The 19,134-nt window shown below is 36.4% G+C and overlaps 1 protein-coding gene, 1 long non-coding RNA gene and 1 pseudogene across 3 annotated transcripts; 1 reads left to right on the top strand and 2 right to left on the bottom strand.

Moving 5' to 3' along the window:
* Positions 1 to 504: 504 nt before the first annotated feature.
* LOC113776382 lies at positions 505 to 5,983 on the bottom strand. Its single transcript, XM_027321528.1, has 5 exons — positions 5,563 to 5,983; positions 5,225 to 5,445; positions 2,895 to 2,981; positions 1,193 to 1,316; positions 505 to 722 (listed from the first exon to the last, which is right to left on the bottom strand). The coding sequence occupies exons 1-5, from the start codon at positions 5,881 to 5,883 to the stop codon at positions 705 to 707; spliced, it is 771 nt and encodes a 256-aa protein (XP_027177329.1). The 5' UTR covers positions 5,884 to 5,983; the 3' UTR covers positions 505 to 704.
* LOC113774514 lies at positions 5,925 to 14,156 on the top strand (annotated as a pseudogene).
* Positions 14,157 to 15,709: 1,553 nt separating this feature from the next.
* On the bottom strand, positions 15,710 to 17,601 carry LOC113776373. 2 transcript variants are annotated; one of them, XR_003469000.1, is made up of 3 exons: positions 17,253 to 17,601; positions 16,925 to 17,018; positions 15,710 to 16,030 (listed from the first exon to the last, which is right to left on the bottom strand). It is a non-coding gene; the product is annotated as an uncharacterized LOC113776373 (long non-coding RNA). The 2 variants fall into 2 exon arrangements; XR_003469001.1 differs by having other exon boundaries at positions 16,925 to 17,052.
* Between the last annotated feature and the right edge of the window lie 1,533 nt (positions 17,602 to 19,134).

The following is a 19,134-nucleotide window of genomic DNA, read 5'->3' on the forward strand; positions in this document are numbered from 1 at the left end:
TCCCATGTCCAATCAAAATCGCCCATTTTCTTACACAATGTATTGAATCCACTTCACCCCCTTAATGATTTTTTTTTAAAAGGAAGATCAAAAACCAATTCATTAGTGTCATGAATAATTCCATTTAAGAATTCATGGTATAATTTGAATAAATATTTTATAAAAATGATAATATGATTATAATGGATAAAAGCTAAAAAACGCTTGTAATGAGATGAATGTTTTGAGAATAGAAAAACATTTGCAACATATCAACAAACATTAAAAAAGGAAGTCAAAAAATATTTTCACTGACAAACCAAATACCGAAAAATTATGAAAAAAGGAATTTGGAAAATATTTTCACTAAATAACCAAACACTGGAAAATTGTGGAGAAGGAAGTGATTTTTCAGGAAAATGACTTCGATGGAAAATATTTTCCTAAACAAAACGGACCCTAAAAGAGCAAGTTGGTCCAAGCACAAATAGTCAAGGGCAAACGGAGAATTTGGTTGACACATAGTTCAGTAATAACCATAATTATATATATATATAAGGGAAATTCAAACATCATACCAATATAAATAATGACAATCTCATAAGAGCAGGAAACAGAAAGTAGAGGTTTCTAATATGTGAACAGAAGCGTAGCTCGGGAAGCATTGAAGATCAATGCGAAAGTGCTGGCCACATTTGCACCTCGTTCCATAAACGCCTCTTTGTTCAATTTACTTCGTCAATCTGTAGAAAAGGTAACAAGTTACATGACCCAGAAACAAATATTAATACTTGCCTTTATTGAATCAAATAAAAAACCAGTTCGTGAGAAACATTTCAAACAACTGAAAACTGTACAAAGAGTAACAGGTTATGTAAACTTCAGAAACGAAAACCAGTTAATGCTAGACTAGTAGAGCAAAACCAAATATATCAGAAACACAATCTGATTCCATCTGCACGAGAGGACTTCTTTAGCTTCAAAAGATCCCTCGTTTATTTTTTACAGAAGTCCACTCACAGAACCAGCGTTTGGATTCAGAAGATCATACACAACAAAAAATGCATCCATGTTCATTTAATGCGTTGATCTGTAAACCTTAGGCGGAGACTAGGCCGTTGGGGACAAACAAGCTAATAAAATTTTTAATTGAAATTAAGCGGGCGAAACAGATAGACATGACACCTCCAGAAAGACAGAGACAGGAGAACACCTCATTCTTATGTAAGTCTCTTCTCGAAGCACGAGGCATTCCAAGCATAGCATATGGGCAGATTGTATCAAGTGTGAGAGTAGGACATGCACCATATGTAAAGTTATAGATTGATTCTCTGTCCCTGATACAAAAGTTCATAGCAAATGGTTATGCATACAGAAAGGGTGATAGTACATAAGTGAAGGATGAATACAGCAAAAGTGCTACAGAAAATTGAAATACAGGACAAGACAGATGATCAAACTGCAGAGCCTTTTAATGCCTTACCTATGGAACTACAGATAAACATGTATCTAGCAATCAAATGATAAACATTGGCACCATAGCTGAGAGCAATAAATTACCAATTATCAGAGATGATTTTTGGATCTAAGAAGTATTTACACTAATCAGGATGGATGCACATATCATCCATCTTCACCCGCCCACAAAATTGTATCCTCAAAGGTTCTAAAGACCAGACAAGGAGCTAAAAGCGCAGTTACAAGGAAGCCAAGGCCAGAAAATAACAACATTTTTCCATCATGGCAGCCTTACTGGTACTTAAAATTGAATGTGAATGCCAACTTGTAACTTTTAGTTGTGCATAGACTATTTCGATTCAGAATTCACAAATTCAATAACAAAAATTCACCACCACATGGTAGACAGAGACCTTTGACGTGAGATGCAGCTTAACAGTTGGAAATCCAGCAGGACTGGAGCTGCAACTGGTGCAATATTTGTTTGTTTTCAGCTCATGGAAACAAACCCATGGACATAAAGTCAACCCTCATCAACCCCTGACAGAATCATTTCCATGGAAACAAACCCATGGACACAAAGTCAGCCCCTTATCAACCCCTGACAGAGTCACTTCCATCATACAATTACCAGAGTTCCTAAATTAGGTTTGAACCAGCAATTGCTCAGTTCTAGGCATGGTTGAGAGGCTCAACAAGAATTCTTTTCTGCCCAGCTCATAACCCAATGGTCTGCCCCTTTCACAAGTATGATTACAATCTCCTCACTCTATATTACAGATTACCAGGAATATGTTTTCTTTCATAAGCTGTCACCTTATTCTTGATGAACAGCCTCCCAAGCAAAGAACGATATCCATACAACCAACTTGCTTCTAAGGAATTAAACCTCTATGGGGAGGGTACTTATAGACAGAACTGTGGTTTGCATCCCTCTATCCATTCCTTTCAGTAGTTAACAGAATGACACGAGTATTTCATGAATTTCTTATGATTTGGCCATCCCCAACTTTGTTAGTTCCTCCTGAAAACTGATTACAACATCATTATTGTCTCTACTCATGCAATCATTAACCACCAATTCAAATATCCTTCCCTGAAGTCCGTCCCTACACAAATCACAAATTGCAATTGACAAAGATTAAATGATTCTGGATCTCCCTAATGATCTGTGGATATTGCAGGTTGTACCTTTCGTCCCACTTCTATTACACACTTCCTTAAATATTCTCCGTGAGATAAATACTAATGCATGCAAGAAAAAATGAGAGCAAAGGCATTCTAAACATGGAAGCACCCAAAGCACTCAACATGCACGCCACAAAGAAGATCAAAGGTAAAGATTGAACACAATCAAATATGAGGGAGATAAAAATTAGACAATTTAACATCTGACAGGAGATTCTATAGCATTCAATGGGAAAAAAAAATTAAAGAGAAGCATTAGCTGCACTTACAAATCATTCTTCTTTTCCATTTCCTGTGGCATCTCTTGATAAAATTGTTCCAATCGTCGTACCTCTTCTTTGAGTTGTTCACTCCATCTAGGGGAAGCAGAATAAATCATGTAAATTTCAACACAAATTCTTCTCTTTCCTAAGTAACTAGCCATTTTCGTCATGTTAAATCAAATTAGATACCTGTATACAAGAAATATGCCAGACAATTCAAACAAATCTAACCAAGTAGGATTACATACGGTGGCAACAGTAGAACAAACAAGCATAAATAACACTCGGTCTCTTTTCTCTTTCAGAATAACTTTCTTCAGCTTCAAAAGTCTCTCTTATGTAACTCTGACCAAAGTACATAACAGAGATCACTCGTATTTCTAAGCTTTCTCTACGACATATGGCATTGAATGATGTGTTCCAAGTTATTAAAAAAAAAAAACACTTTGGGATACATTATTCCACATAAAATTCCTTAGTCAACATCCTCTACACCCACTTTTTGCTCTAGTAACACAGCCATGAGAAACTGCACGCTCTTGTCCCTTCCATTTCCATCTCTTGTATGTTCCTGCATATGAAAATACAACTAGAAGACTGAGTAAAACTTTTAAGGGTACTGGCACTTCCTGCAATGTTCTTCTGAGAATAAATTCCAACTGAAGCTGCTCCCTTTCCATGACAATGTAGGTACAGAAGGTCTATTCAATTCAACTTACAGCAGAAAATCCTAATTTCAAGCTTTCAGGTCCAAACAAACATATCCTCCCAGAACTTTACAACCATCCCATACTGCATCAGCAAAATTATCCTATTCTTTGGTAACTCTGCACAAATAGCATTTACAAATCATATAATTTTCAGCAACTAAGCCATTTCCTGAGAAAGTGCTGTATTTTTCAGAACTTTTCCACATAAAGCATCTATTTCTAGATCAAATCTTCTTAAATCCCCTTGTTGCGGGGTACGTTGAACACATCGATATCTCATACGCCTACTAGGTATCATCACTTCTGGATTTGGTACCACACTTGAAGCCCACCCCATAGAAAGTGTGCATACACTCAACAAAATCATGACTTCATATTAAAGAAGAACTAAAAAACTTGGCCTTCTTAAGCACCCACCTATAAGTCTGGTAAGAGACCATTGATTGAAATAGAACAGCAGATACATCCTGTACCTTCCATCTGAACTTTATCATGTCTTTTAGCTATGACTTAAGCTCAATAACTGACAGGAAAAAATTGGATAGTCATAAGTCTGTCTTAAATTTTTGCCTATGTATCTCCTTAAGATAAAACACGTTTCCTAATATCAACTAGATTCCAGCTCTATTACCTCATATTTGCTAAACTCTTCAAAGGTCTCAGAATGTTGCATCAGGACCAATTCACTTTTGCTCACAACATTTTGCATCCTCAAACAACCTGAGCCACCTAAAGATCTCTCTTTAAGTTTATAAATCTTCTTCTACTCTGTAAAAATGTGTTAGACATCAGCAAATGGCAGCCAAAACCCAAGTTTGAGGATCGAACTCAGCTTTATTTGCTATTAAAATAAATGATACTACATCTTAGTAACAAATGAAAAGCAGCACCTTCCATTTTACTCACCCATTAACAGAAAAATAGTAAACAAATAGCTCAACCAATACACCAAAGCACGAATTTTGCAACAAATCACTAGCCACACAGAAAATGAATTGCACTATACACGTGATTATGTATTATTACCTTCACCAAACCATTTCAATCCTAAACCTTGACAGGTAGAGCAATAAAATTTGTCTCTCTGCCTTTATTGACTCAAGTGCAGCTCAAAATACAGAAAAATTTCAGCTCAAAGTCTTCTGAGCATATACTAATCTCTCCGCCTCCCAGCTGGCAAAAAGTCTAAGGAGGATGACAATTCATGCAACACATAGAGCTCCTTAAATGAGGCTACGGCTAGCTCGAGTGCATCTTACAGATAGTTTCATAAGCTGTGCAGCACAGCCAAAAATTAATAATAAGTTACTTACAAATTCCATGTTTAAAGGGCGTTTCCCCTCCAAACCAAATCCTCCACTCCACTCCACTCCACTCCTTGTGGTAGTTAGGATGCTTCTCGTTGTAATAGATTCATGGCCCCCACCCCGGGGGAGGGGGAGAAGAGGGGAACAACACGGAATACAACATATTATATTTAGCAGGTGAATCAATGGTGCTTGAAACAAGAATTTGATGTTATAAAAAAAATGAACTTTAAAATTAAGTTTGTGATAATCAACATGAATTCATTACCTTAAACGAATGGAAAGGTAATATAAATTAAAAGACATGAATATTGATTACCTAGCTTCTTCAAAAGGGTATGAAAAGGACTGGTCCACCAGCTCCCACTTAACCAACTTTGTCACATTTTCTAATGGATCGTAAATAACTTCTGCATAGTAAAGATTGACCTCGCCCTTTCCATCCACAGCCTCCAGCATCATATGATAACTTTCGCAAAGATTAATCGATCTCCATGCTCTTACCAACCTCACAAACCGCACATGATCTTCTCCTCCATCCTAAAAAAATCCCGACCCCACCTCCTCAGCAGCAGTGGCACATTAAGTAATTTAAATTTTCGGGAAAAGAAGAAAAAGGAAACAAGGACTGCCACCCAAAAAAAAAAAAAAAACAACCTGGGAGACCTCGTTGTGAGCCTTCGCTGCAAACTGAGCATATTCTTTGGTGCCATCGTCGTTCTCAGGATTGTCGATGGGAAAATTAAAGCCGCCTTCGGGTATCTCATAGAAAACTTTTACGGGCGGAGGAGGCGGTAGATGGTAGTGACGACGGGAAAAGGAGACAAAAGGGCTGAGCTTACGATTGTTCAGGTAAGAGTAATTGTCGAGGCCGCTGTTGATTGCTCCCAAAAACCCCCTCCCGTGACCGCCTTTCAGCTGATAGCCGACCATGGATATGGATCTCGCTGTGTTCAGGACAACTCGTCGAAGCGCCATTCTAACGTTTGCCCTAAGATCTGGATGAATAGGGTTTTATAGGCCATAAGCAACCCGGGCATAAATAAATGGGTCAATCTTAGAAACCTCCCAGGATATTTCTGATAATATCACCCACGGCCCCAAAAATCTTAAAAGTTTACCTACATCCCCTGACATCGTGATGTGACCAAATGTACCCCCCTTTTTTTTTCAAAACGAGGACCATTTCATTAGTAACGATCACCGTACAACTACAAGTCTACAACCTCGTGTATGTCAGTATGTGCAGAGGGGACCAATGCCCAACTCTGCAAGCAATTTTTTGCTCGTTTCACTGTGGGCCCGTTGGCTGAGTTAAAAAATTTTCCTTGCAGAAAATATTTTCTGCGGACGTCGTTTTCGAAAATATTTGGTTTTTTTTTTCCTTATTCGAGGAAAATATTTGCTTACCCATCAAATTTCTCGTGCCCAATTAATCACGTCAATGGATAGGGTTTGGAATGGAACTTTGATCCAAATTTAAATTCATTAAATTTAGTTAGATTCCAATTCAAAGTCAAATCCAAATCTTTATAGATTTTGAAAAAATAAGTTCAAACCTAGGCCCTTCTAGATTTGGATATCTAATGGAATCCGTTGTATTTTTATAAATACACTAAAATAAAAATATATTAAAAAATAGATTTCAAAAAACTATGTAAACACCATCCAATTTTTTAAATAATAAAATTAATATTCAAAAAATTGAATGTAATATTATGAACTCAAAAAAAAACTATTATCGACTGCTCTTATTTATTTTTAAAAATTCAAATGTATTTAGGCCAAATCTTTTATTTATTTGTCTTTAATTTTTTTCCTTTTCCTGAAAAAGTTTGTATTAATTACAATAACAACCAGAATTAAGTTGAAAAAAGAAAACAATCATGAAGTCTTACTGTATTCGGTCTAATAATCATAGAATAATAGAATTTTTTATAAATTTACTAATATATATGTGTGTGTGCGCACGCACGCGTGTGTGTGTATATATATACATATATAATTTAATTATATATACATGGATTTGGATAAAATCTAATATGAATTTGAATTTGAATATGGATCATAAAAAATCAGATCCTATCCAAACTCGTAACTCTTTTACATGATTTGGCTCTAGATATGGTATAAGTTCAAAAAATTAAATGGGTAAAATACATAAAACCCCCTTGTGGTTAAGGAAATTGACACGAAACTTCCTTATTGTTTAGAAACACCCACTTAACCCCCCTGTGCTTTGGACTTCTTAAGATTTTACCTGCTAACCTGTTGGGAAGCTAGCGAGTGATATTGACGCGACCTAATGGTAACTTGTGACTAGAAGAAACTCGTTTCATTCCAATTTTGCCCTCCATGTCATGACCACGATGATCTCTTCCAAACCAGATCTCCCTCTCACCAAAACCACCATTAACACTCATCACTTGCTCATCTTGCTTCATATGATCATCATCATCAAATGCTGTTACAGGAAAGGTAGATTCTTCCATGACGACATCCATGCCCTTTATTAATCCATCTCCGTCGTCCCCTGCTTGCAGTGCTTCGTAAGCATTCTTGCTCATCCTGCAGGCTACTTCTACTCGGAAGTAGATGGTGGTTTGACTTGGGATAGGGGCCTAGAAATTAAAGTGGTCGAGAAATTCCAAAGAGAGGAATAAAATCTGGGGGACTGAGAACCGGGGGCTTTTTCTGGGAGGGTACTCTTATGTACGGCTGGGGATGGGGGAAAGAGTGGTCGTGGGTTGGGGAGAGGGGGGAAGGGGCGTGATTTTGCTTTTGTAACTGATTAAGGAAGCTAGCGAGTTAAAAGGGCATGCCTGTTTTGGATTTGCCCATCAAATCAAAACCTTCAAGTTGGGGGGCGGATTGAGGAAATGCAACATAAAGCATCTGGGTTGTTTCTCTACAATTACAACTACAATTACAACAAACAACAACAGAACAAAATAGAACAGAGCAGTGGAAGGAGGATGTCCCATTGGGTGGTGAAGGAGGTGGTGGTTGTGAGGGTGGTTTGCAGCGGCTGTACCAAGTTGTGGGTGGCTGGAAATTGTTTTGGAGGTCCGCATCATGGTCCTCTTCGCGGACTACGTTGCTACCTCTTAACCCGTATAGTGAAAAGGATGGATTAGATCCACCTGAGAATGCTACGGTAATGGGTAGGGTCGCAGAGTTTCTGGTCCTTTAACTCCGAGATCCCAGAACAGTTTTAAGAATAGGTCGTGTCTCCCCCACTGCAGCCATTATCAATTGCTCGTCGGAGCTTAGATGATTGGCCAAAAGCTGGATCTGATGATATTGGTGAGTGGCCGCTCCCTAGCACTCGGGATGTGGTGGAGAGAGGTTGAAGCTTGATTTATCTAATATACAGAGGAACTCAGATAGGAATGGAGGACTCGTTAAAAGAGAAAAGATAGCTTTCTTTGATAAGGAGTGTTCAAAGGTCGTTGACCATGTTTATCTCGGTGGGGCTGCAGTTGCCAGGGATAGGGATATATTAAAGCAACACGGGATAACTCATATTCTTAATGACTAATTGCATCTGTAACTTTTCACATATTATATACGAGGGTATTTTTGGTATTTCATATTATTACCGGCTTCCCAGCCGGTTAGCAGGTAAAATCCTAAGAAGTCCAAAGTACGGGGAGGTTAAGTGGGTGTTTCTAAATAATGAGGAAGTTTCGTGTCAATTTCCTTAACCACAGGGGGGTTTTATGTATTTACCCAAATTAAATTCAAACCATATTCAAGTACATTGGATGTAGGTTGGCTTTGGGTAAGATCCAAATCAATGCCTACTCCCACCCATACCATATGTTAGCTATGGTGGGAAAATATGATCGGTTCAAATTCTCCGTATATTTAATCCATCCATCTCCATGTCTAGTCCCAAACGGTGTGAGATAAAAAAAAAAAAAAGCTTAAATTTTCAATTGCTTGTGTTCACTTCTGGGTTTTGACTAATTAGCCATTGTGAAAGACCACCTCTCCCTTTGTCTTCTTCTTCCCACCATGTCTCAACTCCTCTTTCCTTTCTTTCAGCCACAATCCTTAAAGGCTGCAGTATAACCTCTACCTTTGCCATCTTCCGACTCAACAATAAAGGACGTTTCGTTCTCCTTTCCTTCCTCGAACACCAATTTAACTAATATTGTTAGATGTTGAACTCTTCATTTAAATTTGAATTACAATTTTGAATTAGGGAATAAAAACCAAAGCAAGGGTCTAAAATCAAAGCGGCAGTGGTTTATATACAAAAGATCTAGGAGTGTTTGGATAGCACAAATATCTCACATAATATTTCGCTTGCATTATAAACATATTTTTCAACCCACCTTTTTATATTCTCAATTACCTTTTTATCTCACATACATCACATCACAAAAAGTGTTACAGTAATTATTCCAAATAATATTTCAAATAATACTCTATCCAAACAAACAAGTATACATCATTTTCTAAATTATTTTTGGGATGGAGGACAAGTCAAAAAAAGGATTCCCTTTACATGCTATTTGCGTAGCTATTCCCATGCAAATGAGGGATAAATTTCTGTCGTCTAAGCAATTTTGCAATGGATGAGGCTAAATCCACACCCTCTAGTTTAAATCCACACCTTCCATACCAAAATATCTATAAATTCCACACTATTTATCAGGATTTCATAGAATTTTTTCAAAACCAAAACTAACTTTTTGTGATAGGAAAGAAAGCGCCATTTAAGTTTATTTTTCCCTCGACTCAATTGCGTCATTTCATCATCCCTATTCCTTACTTTCTGATATTTACGAATTATAGCAACAACTATTATCATTAAATGGAGAATTTCGAATTTCTAGTTCCAAGTGAATATGAAATCATTGCAATGATCATCATTTTTTTATTATCAATATATATTTGAAAATCAAGCATCACCCTTCAATTTTGATCCTGAAATTTTTGTTTTTTTTATTATGAATAATATTTTTCTGGTAAATTTTTTGCTATGCTCTAGTACATTTTAGTTGATGATGATAGTTGCTAATATAAATTTTCAATATTGGATGGTAAGGATAGAGGACGATAAAACGATACAGCAAAGTGGAGGAAAAAATGAACTTGATTGGTTCCATATTTTTCCATCATAAAAGATTAGTTTTGGTATTGAAGAAGTTTATATGAAATCCTGATAAATAGTGTAGCCTTTATAGACATTTTAGTTTAAAAGGTGTGGATTTAACCCCACCTTTTTGCAATTATAGGAAATAGGCATCATTTGGCTTATGCACGGGCATGACAATAATTATGATCCTCAATGGCAATGGGTTTACGCAGAATTGCATTTGATGAATATATATATATATATATATTGAAAAAATATATATGTTTGGCAGTGATCGCATTACTCTAGGAATCAACTTCTTTTTCATGCACGATGTTCGTGATGATGGACTAATCACAAGAGCTTCCATGATCTTACCTCAAATTTCCCATCCGATTTCATGTGATATAACAAATCCAATAAACCAAACTCAGTAGCCAATCATTGCAAATCAATTATTTAATCAAGATCAAAACCTAAGATAATATTATCAAAACATCTCTCCATATTATGGACCTAAATCCATGGTCAATCAGCATAATAATAGCCTAGTAAGTGCAAATCCTACTTAGCCATCAAAACACAAAAAATAAACCTATCATATGGCAGCAGAGCCGCCTTCCTCTAGTCCGAATATGGATTGGGATAGGAGAAAGAGCAGTGATGGGGAGAGAGGAGAAGCAGGAGCAGGGAGATAAAAGGAAGAGAAAGGAGTGCCTCTTCCTCTAGTCTGAATATGGTTCGTGAGAAGAGAAAGAGTAGTGCTGGAGGGAGAGGAGAAAAAGGAGACAGGAGAGGGAAGGAGGGCGTGGAGGAGTTGGGGACTAATGAGACTAGAAGCAAAAGTGCCCCCCAATCTTATCTGGAATGGCGTTTCTCCATCTTGGGTCTTCCACAGTGATAGATTAGGTACCCAACCAAACATAAGGTCAGGGATTTGAGAGTAGTGAGCTCAAAACCCATAATGTATTGGTGATTCCTCCCAACTAAACAGATGGTAATGTTACGTGCTACATTTGATTAATAGTCAACCTTGTAAATTCACGAGCGGTTATAAAATATGCAATTCAATGACCCAACTTTCTTTTTCTTTTGTTTTCCTTTTCTTTTGCTTCCTAGTTGTAAGCAGTGAAACACGTGATTAACACAGAAACGAGTCATAGCAATTACGCATGCGCCTCCAAAACTCCTTGTCTTGATACAATTTGGTCAAGAAAGTAAATCTAAATGTGCTTATTTGTTTCTCAAGACCAGGGGATGAATCCGTAAAACGAGGGATTCGTTACTTTAGATATTGGATAAATTTATGGATAATTCAATATAGAACCTCATTATTATTAAACAGTTACTAAATGCACAACTAGAGAATCCACTGGGTAGTGTTGTTTCATACTAGTCTTCTTAACGTTTTCGTCTCGGCCTTATCACTTCACAAGTCGAATCTTGACTCCTTGATTACTAAGAAAGTTCAGTCCCAGTTGCAGTACGACACACATATATGCTTTGCCATCCTCCCGGTATGTGACTTGGATCATTTGAGTAAGAAAACAAGCAAAACGAAAGCCATGGCCGCCCCAATTATGGCAGTTAGGAAAGGGGCTGCGGATTTCCCAGCCAAGCTCACTGGACAGGTCTTGGTTTGCAACATCATTGCAGCCTGTGGTGGTCTTATGTTTGGCTACGATATCGGTATCTCAGGTTCTGTACTATTTTAGCATTAGTGCCTTACTTTCCATTGGAATGATCATTTTGTACAATAATTTTACTATACATATGGTTTGTTATGAATATAGATACCGATCTTGTTGAATAGAGCGAAATACTTCAAGAGAGATGTGTAGCTCCAAGTGTAATTAATTGCGTTAAAAGTCAGGAAAAAAAAAAGTGCAATCCAGTGGATGTTACTAGCAGCTAGAGTTAGTAGGAACTTTGACAATCACCTTGCTTAACTAGTAACCCGTTAACATCTCGTACTAAAACAATTGTAGTTCATTGGAAAGTACAGGTTTTAGCAATAACAAGTTTAGCATAGAATTTGTAGAAAAGAATTCAGGCAACATATTTCCCTAACCAGAATTGATTTTAGTTTTAATTTTAGAATGTTGATACTGATTTGTAGGGGGAGTGACATCAATGGATGATTTCTTGTTAAGTTCTTTCCAATAGTCTTCGTCAAAAAGCACAGGGCGAAGGAAAACAATTACTGCAAGTATGACAATCAACTACTTCAATTATTCACGTCTTTCTTGTACCTTGCTGCTGTTGTTTGCAGCCTTGTGGCATTGAAATGTTGCACGCGGTTAGGACGAAAACGGACCATGCAACTAGCGTCTCTATTGTCCTTGATCGGCGTTGTCCTCAACGTTTCGGCCTTGGTTCTGATTATGCTCATCGTTGGAAGGCTTTGTCTTGGTGCTGGAGTTGGTTTCGGGAATCAGGTTATAATTAATTATCTTTTCAATAGAATAGATATAAATATGATACAATACATTGTAACGTCGTTTGGCTAATGCGTAGCTGATCGCGTTACCTCATGTACAATTACTATGTGTTAATAATGGATTTGACTAATAGGTACTCGTTTTTGTGACGAGAAATCTTTTGTACAAAAATAGAATTAATTTTAAGATGATTCTTGCATATTAATTGATGGTCTAAATTCTCATGAAGAAAAAATAACTTTTGGATCATCATTTACCATATATTTGCTCGTGTTGTTGCTATTGGTAATGAGATTACAAGTTACTTCTCTTTCATCTACTGACCATATTCTGATGTCATAAATTGACTATACAACAAAATCATAATGATCAAGAAATTTGAGTTGGGTGAGAGACTCTTTTTCTTGTGTACCAAAATAAATTGCAGGCAGTGCCACTATTCATATCGGAGATTGCTCCACCAAAATACCGCGGCGGCCTGAATATAATATATGCTTCCAGATGATGGTCACCGTAGGCGCCCTGTGTGCAGAAGTGATTAACTATGAAACTTCAAAGGTACATCCAAATGGCTGGAAGATATCGCATGGGGGAGCTGCCGAGCCTGCCCTTCTTCTTGGCCTCGGCTCCCTAATCATTGTCGAGACGCCAACGAGCTTGATCGAGCGTGGCAAGGCCGAAGAAGGCCTGGAGACTCTGAGGAAAATTAGGGGCCTGAAAGATGTTGAAAAGGAGTATGAAGATATTTTACATGTAACTGAAGTAGCCAGGAAAGTGAAACAACCATTTAGAAATCTCATGAAACGTTCGAGTAGGCCTCAACTCGTTTGCTCCACACTTCTTCAAATTTACCAGCAGTTTACGGGCATTAATGTCATCATATGTTTTATGCTCCGGTGCTCTTTCAAACAATGGGGTATGGTTGTGATGCATCTTTGCTGTCAGCTGTGGTTACTGGTTCGATCAATTCGGCATGCACTTTAGTTGCAATATTTGGGGTTGATAAACTCGGAAGAAGATTTTTGCTCATTGAAGCTGTTATTCAGATGCTCATTGCCCAGGCATGTTGTGCTATCTGGAGAGTCATTTGATCATGATCCACAATCAAAGCATGCTATCCCTTTTTCAAAATCATAAGATGTGTGTTTGGATAGGCTGTTCATTGTGCAAAATTTTTTAGTTGCATCATAAACGCGTTTTTCAATTGATTTTTAATCACACCTACTCATTCAAAGGAATGTTTGTCTTTGGTGGCGCAGGTAGCAGTCGGAGTAATTCTCGCACAGCATTTGCATTCTACAAACTCTATACCGAAACATTATGCATATATAGTTGCATTCTTGATCTGCCTTTTCGTATCTTGCTTTGCTTGGTCTTGGGGTCCTCTCGGTTGGCTGATTCCCAGTGAAATCTTCCCGCTGGAGACTAGAACTGCTGGATTTTTCTTTGCAGTTAGCTTTAACATGGTCTTCACCTTCATCGTAGCTCAAGCTTTTCTCACCATGCTATGCCGCAGGAGATCAGGGATCTTCTTCCTCTTTGCTGCCTGGATTGTAGCATTGGGCATTTTTGCTGCATTCTTTTTGCCTGAAACAAAGGGCATCCCAATTGATGAAATGAACGAAAGGGCTTGGAAGAAACACTGGTATTGGAAGAGGTTCTTTGATAATGATTTTGTTGACGAGGAAGACCCAAGTCCCAAACTTCGAGTGACAGGGTAGATATCTTCTTCGCTGATCAGAATTTCTTTGTTATCATTTCTTTTACTCATTTATGTCATTTTAGTTTACCAAAGGTCCGTTTAAGAATAGAAGAATTGAAACTTGACAATCAAAAGGTTCAATTAATTTTATTTGATTTTATGGTAGAAGTTGTACTCATTCCTCGAAATTCTTTCGTTTCGTTATCAGGTTTGTAGTAGTAAATGTTGCTTACCTCTAATTTAGTCTATATCTAATCTCAAGCTCTGATAGTTTGCTAGAAATGTGCAAAGGTGCATTAATTGTGCAAATAATCCCAGGCATTTAATATGCGCAAAGATTATAAAACTTCCTCTCAAGGCTTAAGAGCCTTACCCTTGCAAATTTATTTTATTTAAGGTATAATAGCTTAGAATGAGACTCAAATCCAGAAATCATGTTTTACGGATAAAAAAAATAAAAGAATAGGCTTCAATTCTTACTGCTCACGCTGTGAGTATAAATTATGCAGTGGGAAAACAACTAATAAAAACTGTCAACTGTTTTTTTTTTTCTATATAGTTTTTTTATTCTTTATACAGTCAATAAAAATGTTAGCTAGCTTGGCTTGGTGTGGGCAAATCTAGACAAATAAAAGTTCTAGATCCACAATTCTCAGGGTGAATTTCAATTTGACCTTCCAAAGTAGATCAAAGTATCAATTCAATCCTTAATAGTAATTAAGGCCTCATTTGGCAAATGAGTTTTTTGGGTGTTTGTCTAAAACTTTACTGTAATTTACTGTAGAAGTTATTAAAAATTTTTTTGAAGTGTGTAAATTTTTGAATATTTTGAAATGTATAGTTTGAAAACTTTGAGGGTGCGTTTGCTTCTATAGAATTAGAATTGAATTAGAATCGAAATTCTATAGAATTGGAATTCTATGAATTGGAATTCCAAGTCATTTCAATTCTTTCGTTTGGAAAATGCATAGAATTGATACAGAATTTATTTGAAATTCCAAATTCTTTGTTTGTATAAGAGAAGAATTCATTAGGAATTAGAATTGTTTTCAAGAAAATGCTTACATAAAATTTTTCTTTTTTTCTTTTTTCTATATAATAATTTCTTTTTTTTTCTTACATTTAGCTAATTTTTACTAAAGATTTAAAAGAAAGAACCAATTTGTGCCTTTAATAATTTATTTTTTCTCACTCTCATATCAATTTCTTTGGTGAGCATTTCCTTTAGCATGTTTTGATCCATTATCCCTTTTTGTGAAGAAATATTTCCCCATCTCAGCCGTGGTATTTTCAACTGTGTTTTGATATATTATAATAAAGCAAAATTCTTTCTTATTTCTAATACTTATGCAAAATTCAAAAAAGATTTCATCAATCATAATAGCTATGCACAACTAAAACTCAAACTCCTCTATTAAGTACCAATGGCATGATAAAAATATGAGAGAGGAAAAGTTGAAGCAATTTTTCACTCATGTGACAATAACTACAAAATCAAGAAGCAATATTTCATGAAAAAAAGGTAAGAAAACAATCAGTTACAAATAAACCCTACATATGTAACAAAAACACTTGATCAAATGCTTCAACTGCATAAACCAAAAAGCTAAAAACTATCAGTTACAAATAAATCCTAACTCAAGAGGCCAACTGTATAAACCAATTTCTGCTTCTCCCGTTTCCACCCCTACTCCAACCGCCTCGTCTTGTTTCTGTCTCTGTTTTATGTTCTTCAGTAAATAAATAGAAACTTAAAAACAAAAAAAATTCCAGCCAAAACACATATCTCCAAATACCCCTTTGTTTGTTCATATCAATTCTTCACTTAGGTAGCTGTGCATTGAGCCGTAAGGAGAGTTGATAGCTACGAATTGTATATGTTCAGGCATAACTCTGCAGATCAGAGGTCAAGAGAAAGTACTTCAATGAAGCAGCAGATACAACATAGGTATATTGCTGAGAGGTTTGATGTAATGATTGAGAAGATCATAGAGGAACATCAAGAGACAAGGACGAAGCGTCAGCATAACAATGATGCAAGTCAACAAATGAAGGATCTACTTGATATATTGCTCGATATATCTGAAGATGAAAGCTCAGACATAAGATTGACAAGAGAGAACATCAAGGCTTTTATCCTGGTAAAACTCATGGCTGCCTCCTCTTGTTTACTTTTACCTTTTATTGTCGCAGTTGATATATGAAATGGAACTAGATTTCTGCAACAAGAATACCGTATCTACTACCATCAGGGTAGTCAATACATCAAACACAGGATGTTCATCAAAATAGTCAAAGGTTGAAAACTAGATGATTGTTCATTTGATCTGCTCAAGAAATATACGGTACACACAATAATTTTGCAGTTAAAGTATACTAAATGCCCTGTTTTTGTGGCAAGTGGAGTGAGAGTGCTTAAATTTTCTGCATGCTCCAGTGACTTAGGAACTTTTTCTCGTTTCCTTGCTTCCATGTCCATATCAGTGGCATGCTACAAATATTATTCATTTTCATACTAAAAATACAAAAAGTTTCCCTAACAATTAAATTCCTCAATTTTTCCAACCCACAATGATCAACAAGCAAAGAATATAGAAAAATAAAAAAAAAAAACCCTTTTCCCATTTTTCATGCTAATTTCAAAAACACATGGAGATGAATACGCATCAGCATCTAATAAAATATTTCACAACTACTTTACCAGCAATTGATTAATCATACAGAGGAGGCAGGGGAATAAACGTATATATTTTGAAAATTTTGTCAAATAAATTTGTTGCATATGACCTGCAGAGATTGAGCCCCGGAGATCCTGAACTGCCCTGTTGTTCAAGATGGCGTCCCAAACAGCTTTGTCGCAGGAGATCGAGGCCACCACGTTCTGCAATTTAAGTACGCACCCTTTAGAGACAGAACTGAAAGAAAAATTCATGTGAAAATGAAGTTAAAAACTTTCAAACTATAAGCTGATGTCTTTTAACAATACATTCGATCCAGTACCATACATCCATTTTTCTGAGTAGAAGAGCAACAAGAAGGGCAGAAATGACTAAGTCATCAGCAGAATGAGATTTTAGAGAATTACAAGGTAAGTGCGTCAATAACAAGAAATTACCCTCAAATCAATAAGGCCAATAATGGAGAATCCATGTACAAGGGATGCCCACAACATGTCGTGCTGAGAAGGCCATCTCCGGCGGTCATCTTTAGCTACAGCTATTGGATTCACTAGATTTGAGCCAATTTACAGAAAGAAACCCTATAATTTCGCTCTTAGCATGCGTAAATGAGAGTAGATGTTCAATGGTGGGAAGAAGCAGAGGAGGAAGATGAGTAAGAGGAGAGACGAGGTGTCAACGATGGAAGTACAGGTGGAGGCAGAGGAGGAAGGATGTGAGGAGGCGGAGAAGGAAGATGTGGAGGAGAAGGAGCTGCAAAAGAAGCGATGGTTGGTCTGTGACGAGAGAGAGAGAGAGAGGACTTTCATTTTCATTTTTTTTCTTTGATTATATAGAGACCCGTTTTATTGATTTTATCCACTTAGGATCCGCGTACTAACCCGAATAGGAGGTGAAATTATGGAATTAGAATTGTGATTCTTAGGTCTTACCAAAGAATTGAATTTGTGGAATTGGTGGCTCATAGAATTCGAATTGAATTCTAATTCTCTGGCATTGGCGGTGTTCAAACTGAAGATTTGGAATTGGGACCCCAATTCCAATTCTAAACCCCAATTCTATAGGGAACCAAACATACCCTGAGAAGTTTTTTGAGGTTACTGTAGCTAAAGTTTTTAAAAAACTTGTAACAAACAAACTTGGCAAAAAACTCAAGTGCCAAACAGGGCCTAAGTTTCAATTAAACCTTCCAAACTAAAATTTTAGTTCCAAATGAGCCATCATATCAATTCATGTGTGGTTATCAAAATTTGACCAAAACTTGAGTTGTTTATTGAAAACCTACAAAATTTTCAAGAACTTTAAATCAATTAAGTGAATTAACCCCCAACCTAAAGGACTTAAGAAGGATAAAATAATGTACTCTTTTGAACGAATTTGAAATATTTAAGATAACAGTAAAACTTTTCTTGAAATTAGAAGAATTTAGCCCATTTAGTTAAGAGGTTAATTACTTCAAAGTCTCTAAAAGTTGTAGGGTTTTACTATAAGACTACATTTTTGGCGGATCATTATTAGGCAAGCATAAATTAATAAAAGGGCTCATTTGGAATAAAATTTCCAGTTTAGAAGCTTAATTGAAATTTGTTCCCTTTCAAGGGTTGAATCGACACTTTGATCTACTTTGGACATCCAATTTGGAATTCACCCAAAAATCTTAACTGTAGGAGGAGCTCTTAGTAACCACGCAGCGAAAGTAACATTAGAATTTTATAAATAATAAATAATAAGAAAGGCACGGAAAAAAATAAAATATTCTATTTCAATTCATTAATTTTCCTCAAATACAAACTTAGGACTCCAAATGTTTAAATAGAGCAACATAACTGCAAATTATATTCTAATTATAATATCAAAATATGGCCCAACTCTATTTTCTAAACTAACTATGACACCACATCTAATACAGTCACCAAATAACAAATTAATTTCTAAAATTCTTAAAATTATAAATATGCTTGATTTAAATTATGTCAACAGGAACTTATAAGTTCTTCTGTAACTGTATTGATAATAATTAGATAGAGAGGCAGGTAATGATTAATTGTATAAACGTATCAGTACAGTCTTATTTTTCTTTCTCGAATCAAATACTAGCAGAAAAAGCATGAACTTTATACGGTTGACAGGCAGCCTGCCTATTTTGGCACTTTCAATTAGTTGCTAGTAGTCCAAGAAGAATAATCAGGCGGACTCGGCCTGATTTCTAGATTATGTAATAATTCAAGATTCACGTGGAGGTAAAGTACAATGATGCAACGGATAATAATGATAAATGATGCGTACAGCGAGAAACTTCTAATTCTTTTCTCAAATAAA

The sequence above is a fragment of the Coffea eugenioides genome, chromosome 1 (genome assembly GCF_003713205.1).
Source record: "Coffea eugenioides isolate CCC68of chromosome 1, Ceug_1.0, whole genome shotgun sequence".
NCBI lineage: Eukaryota > Viridiplantae > Streptophyta > Magnoliopsida > Gentianales > Rubiaceae > Coffea > Coffea eugenioides.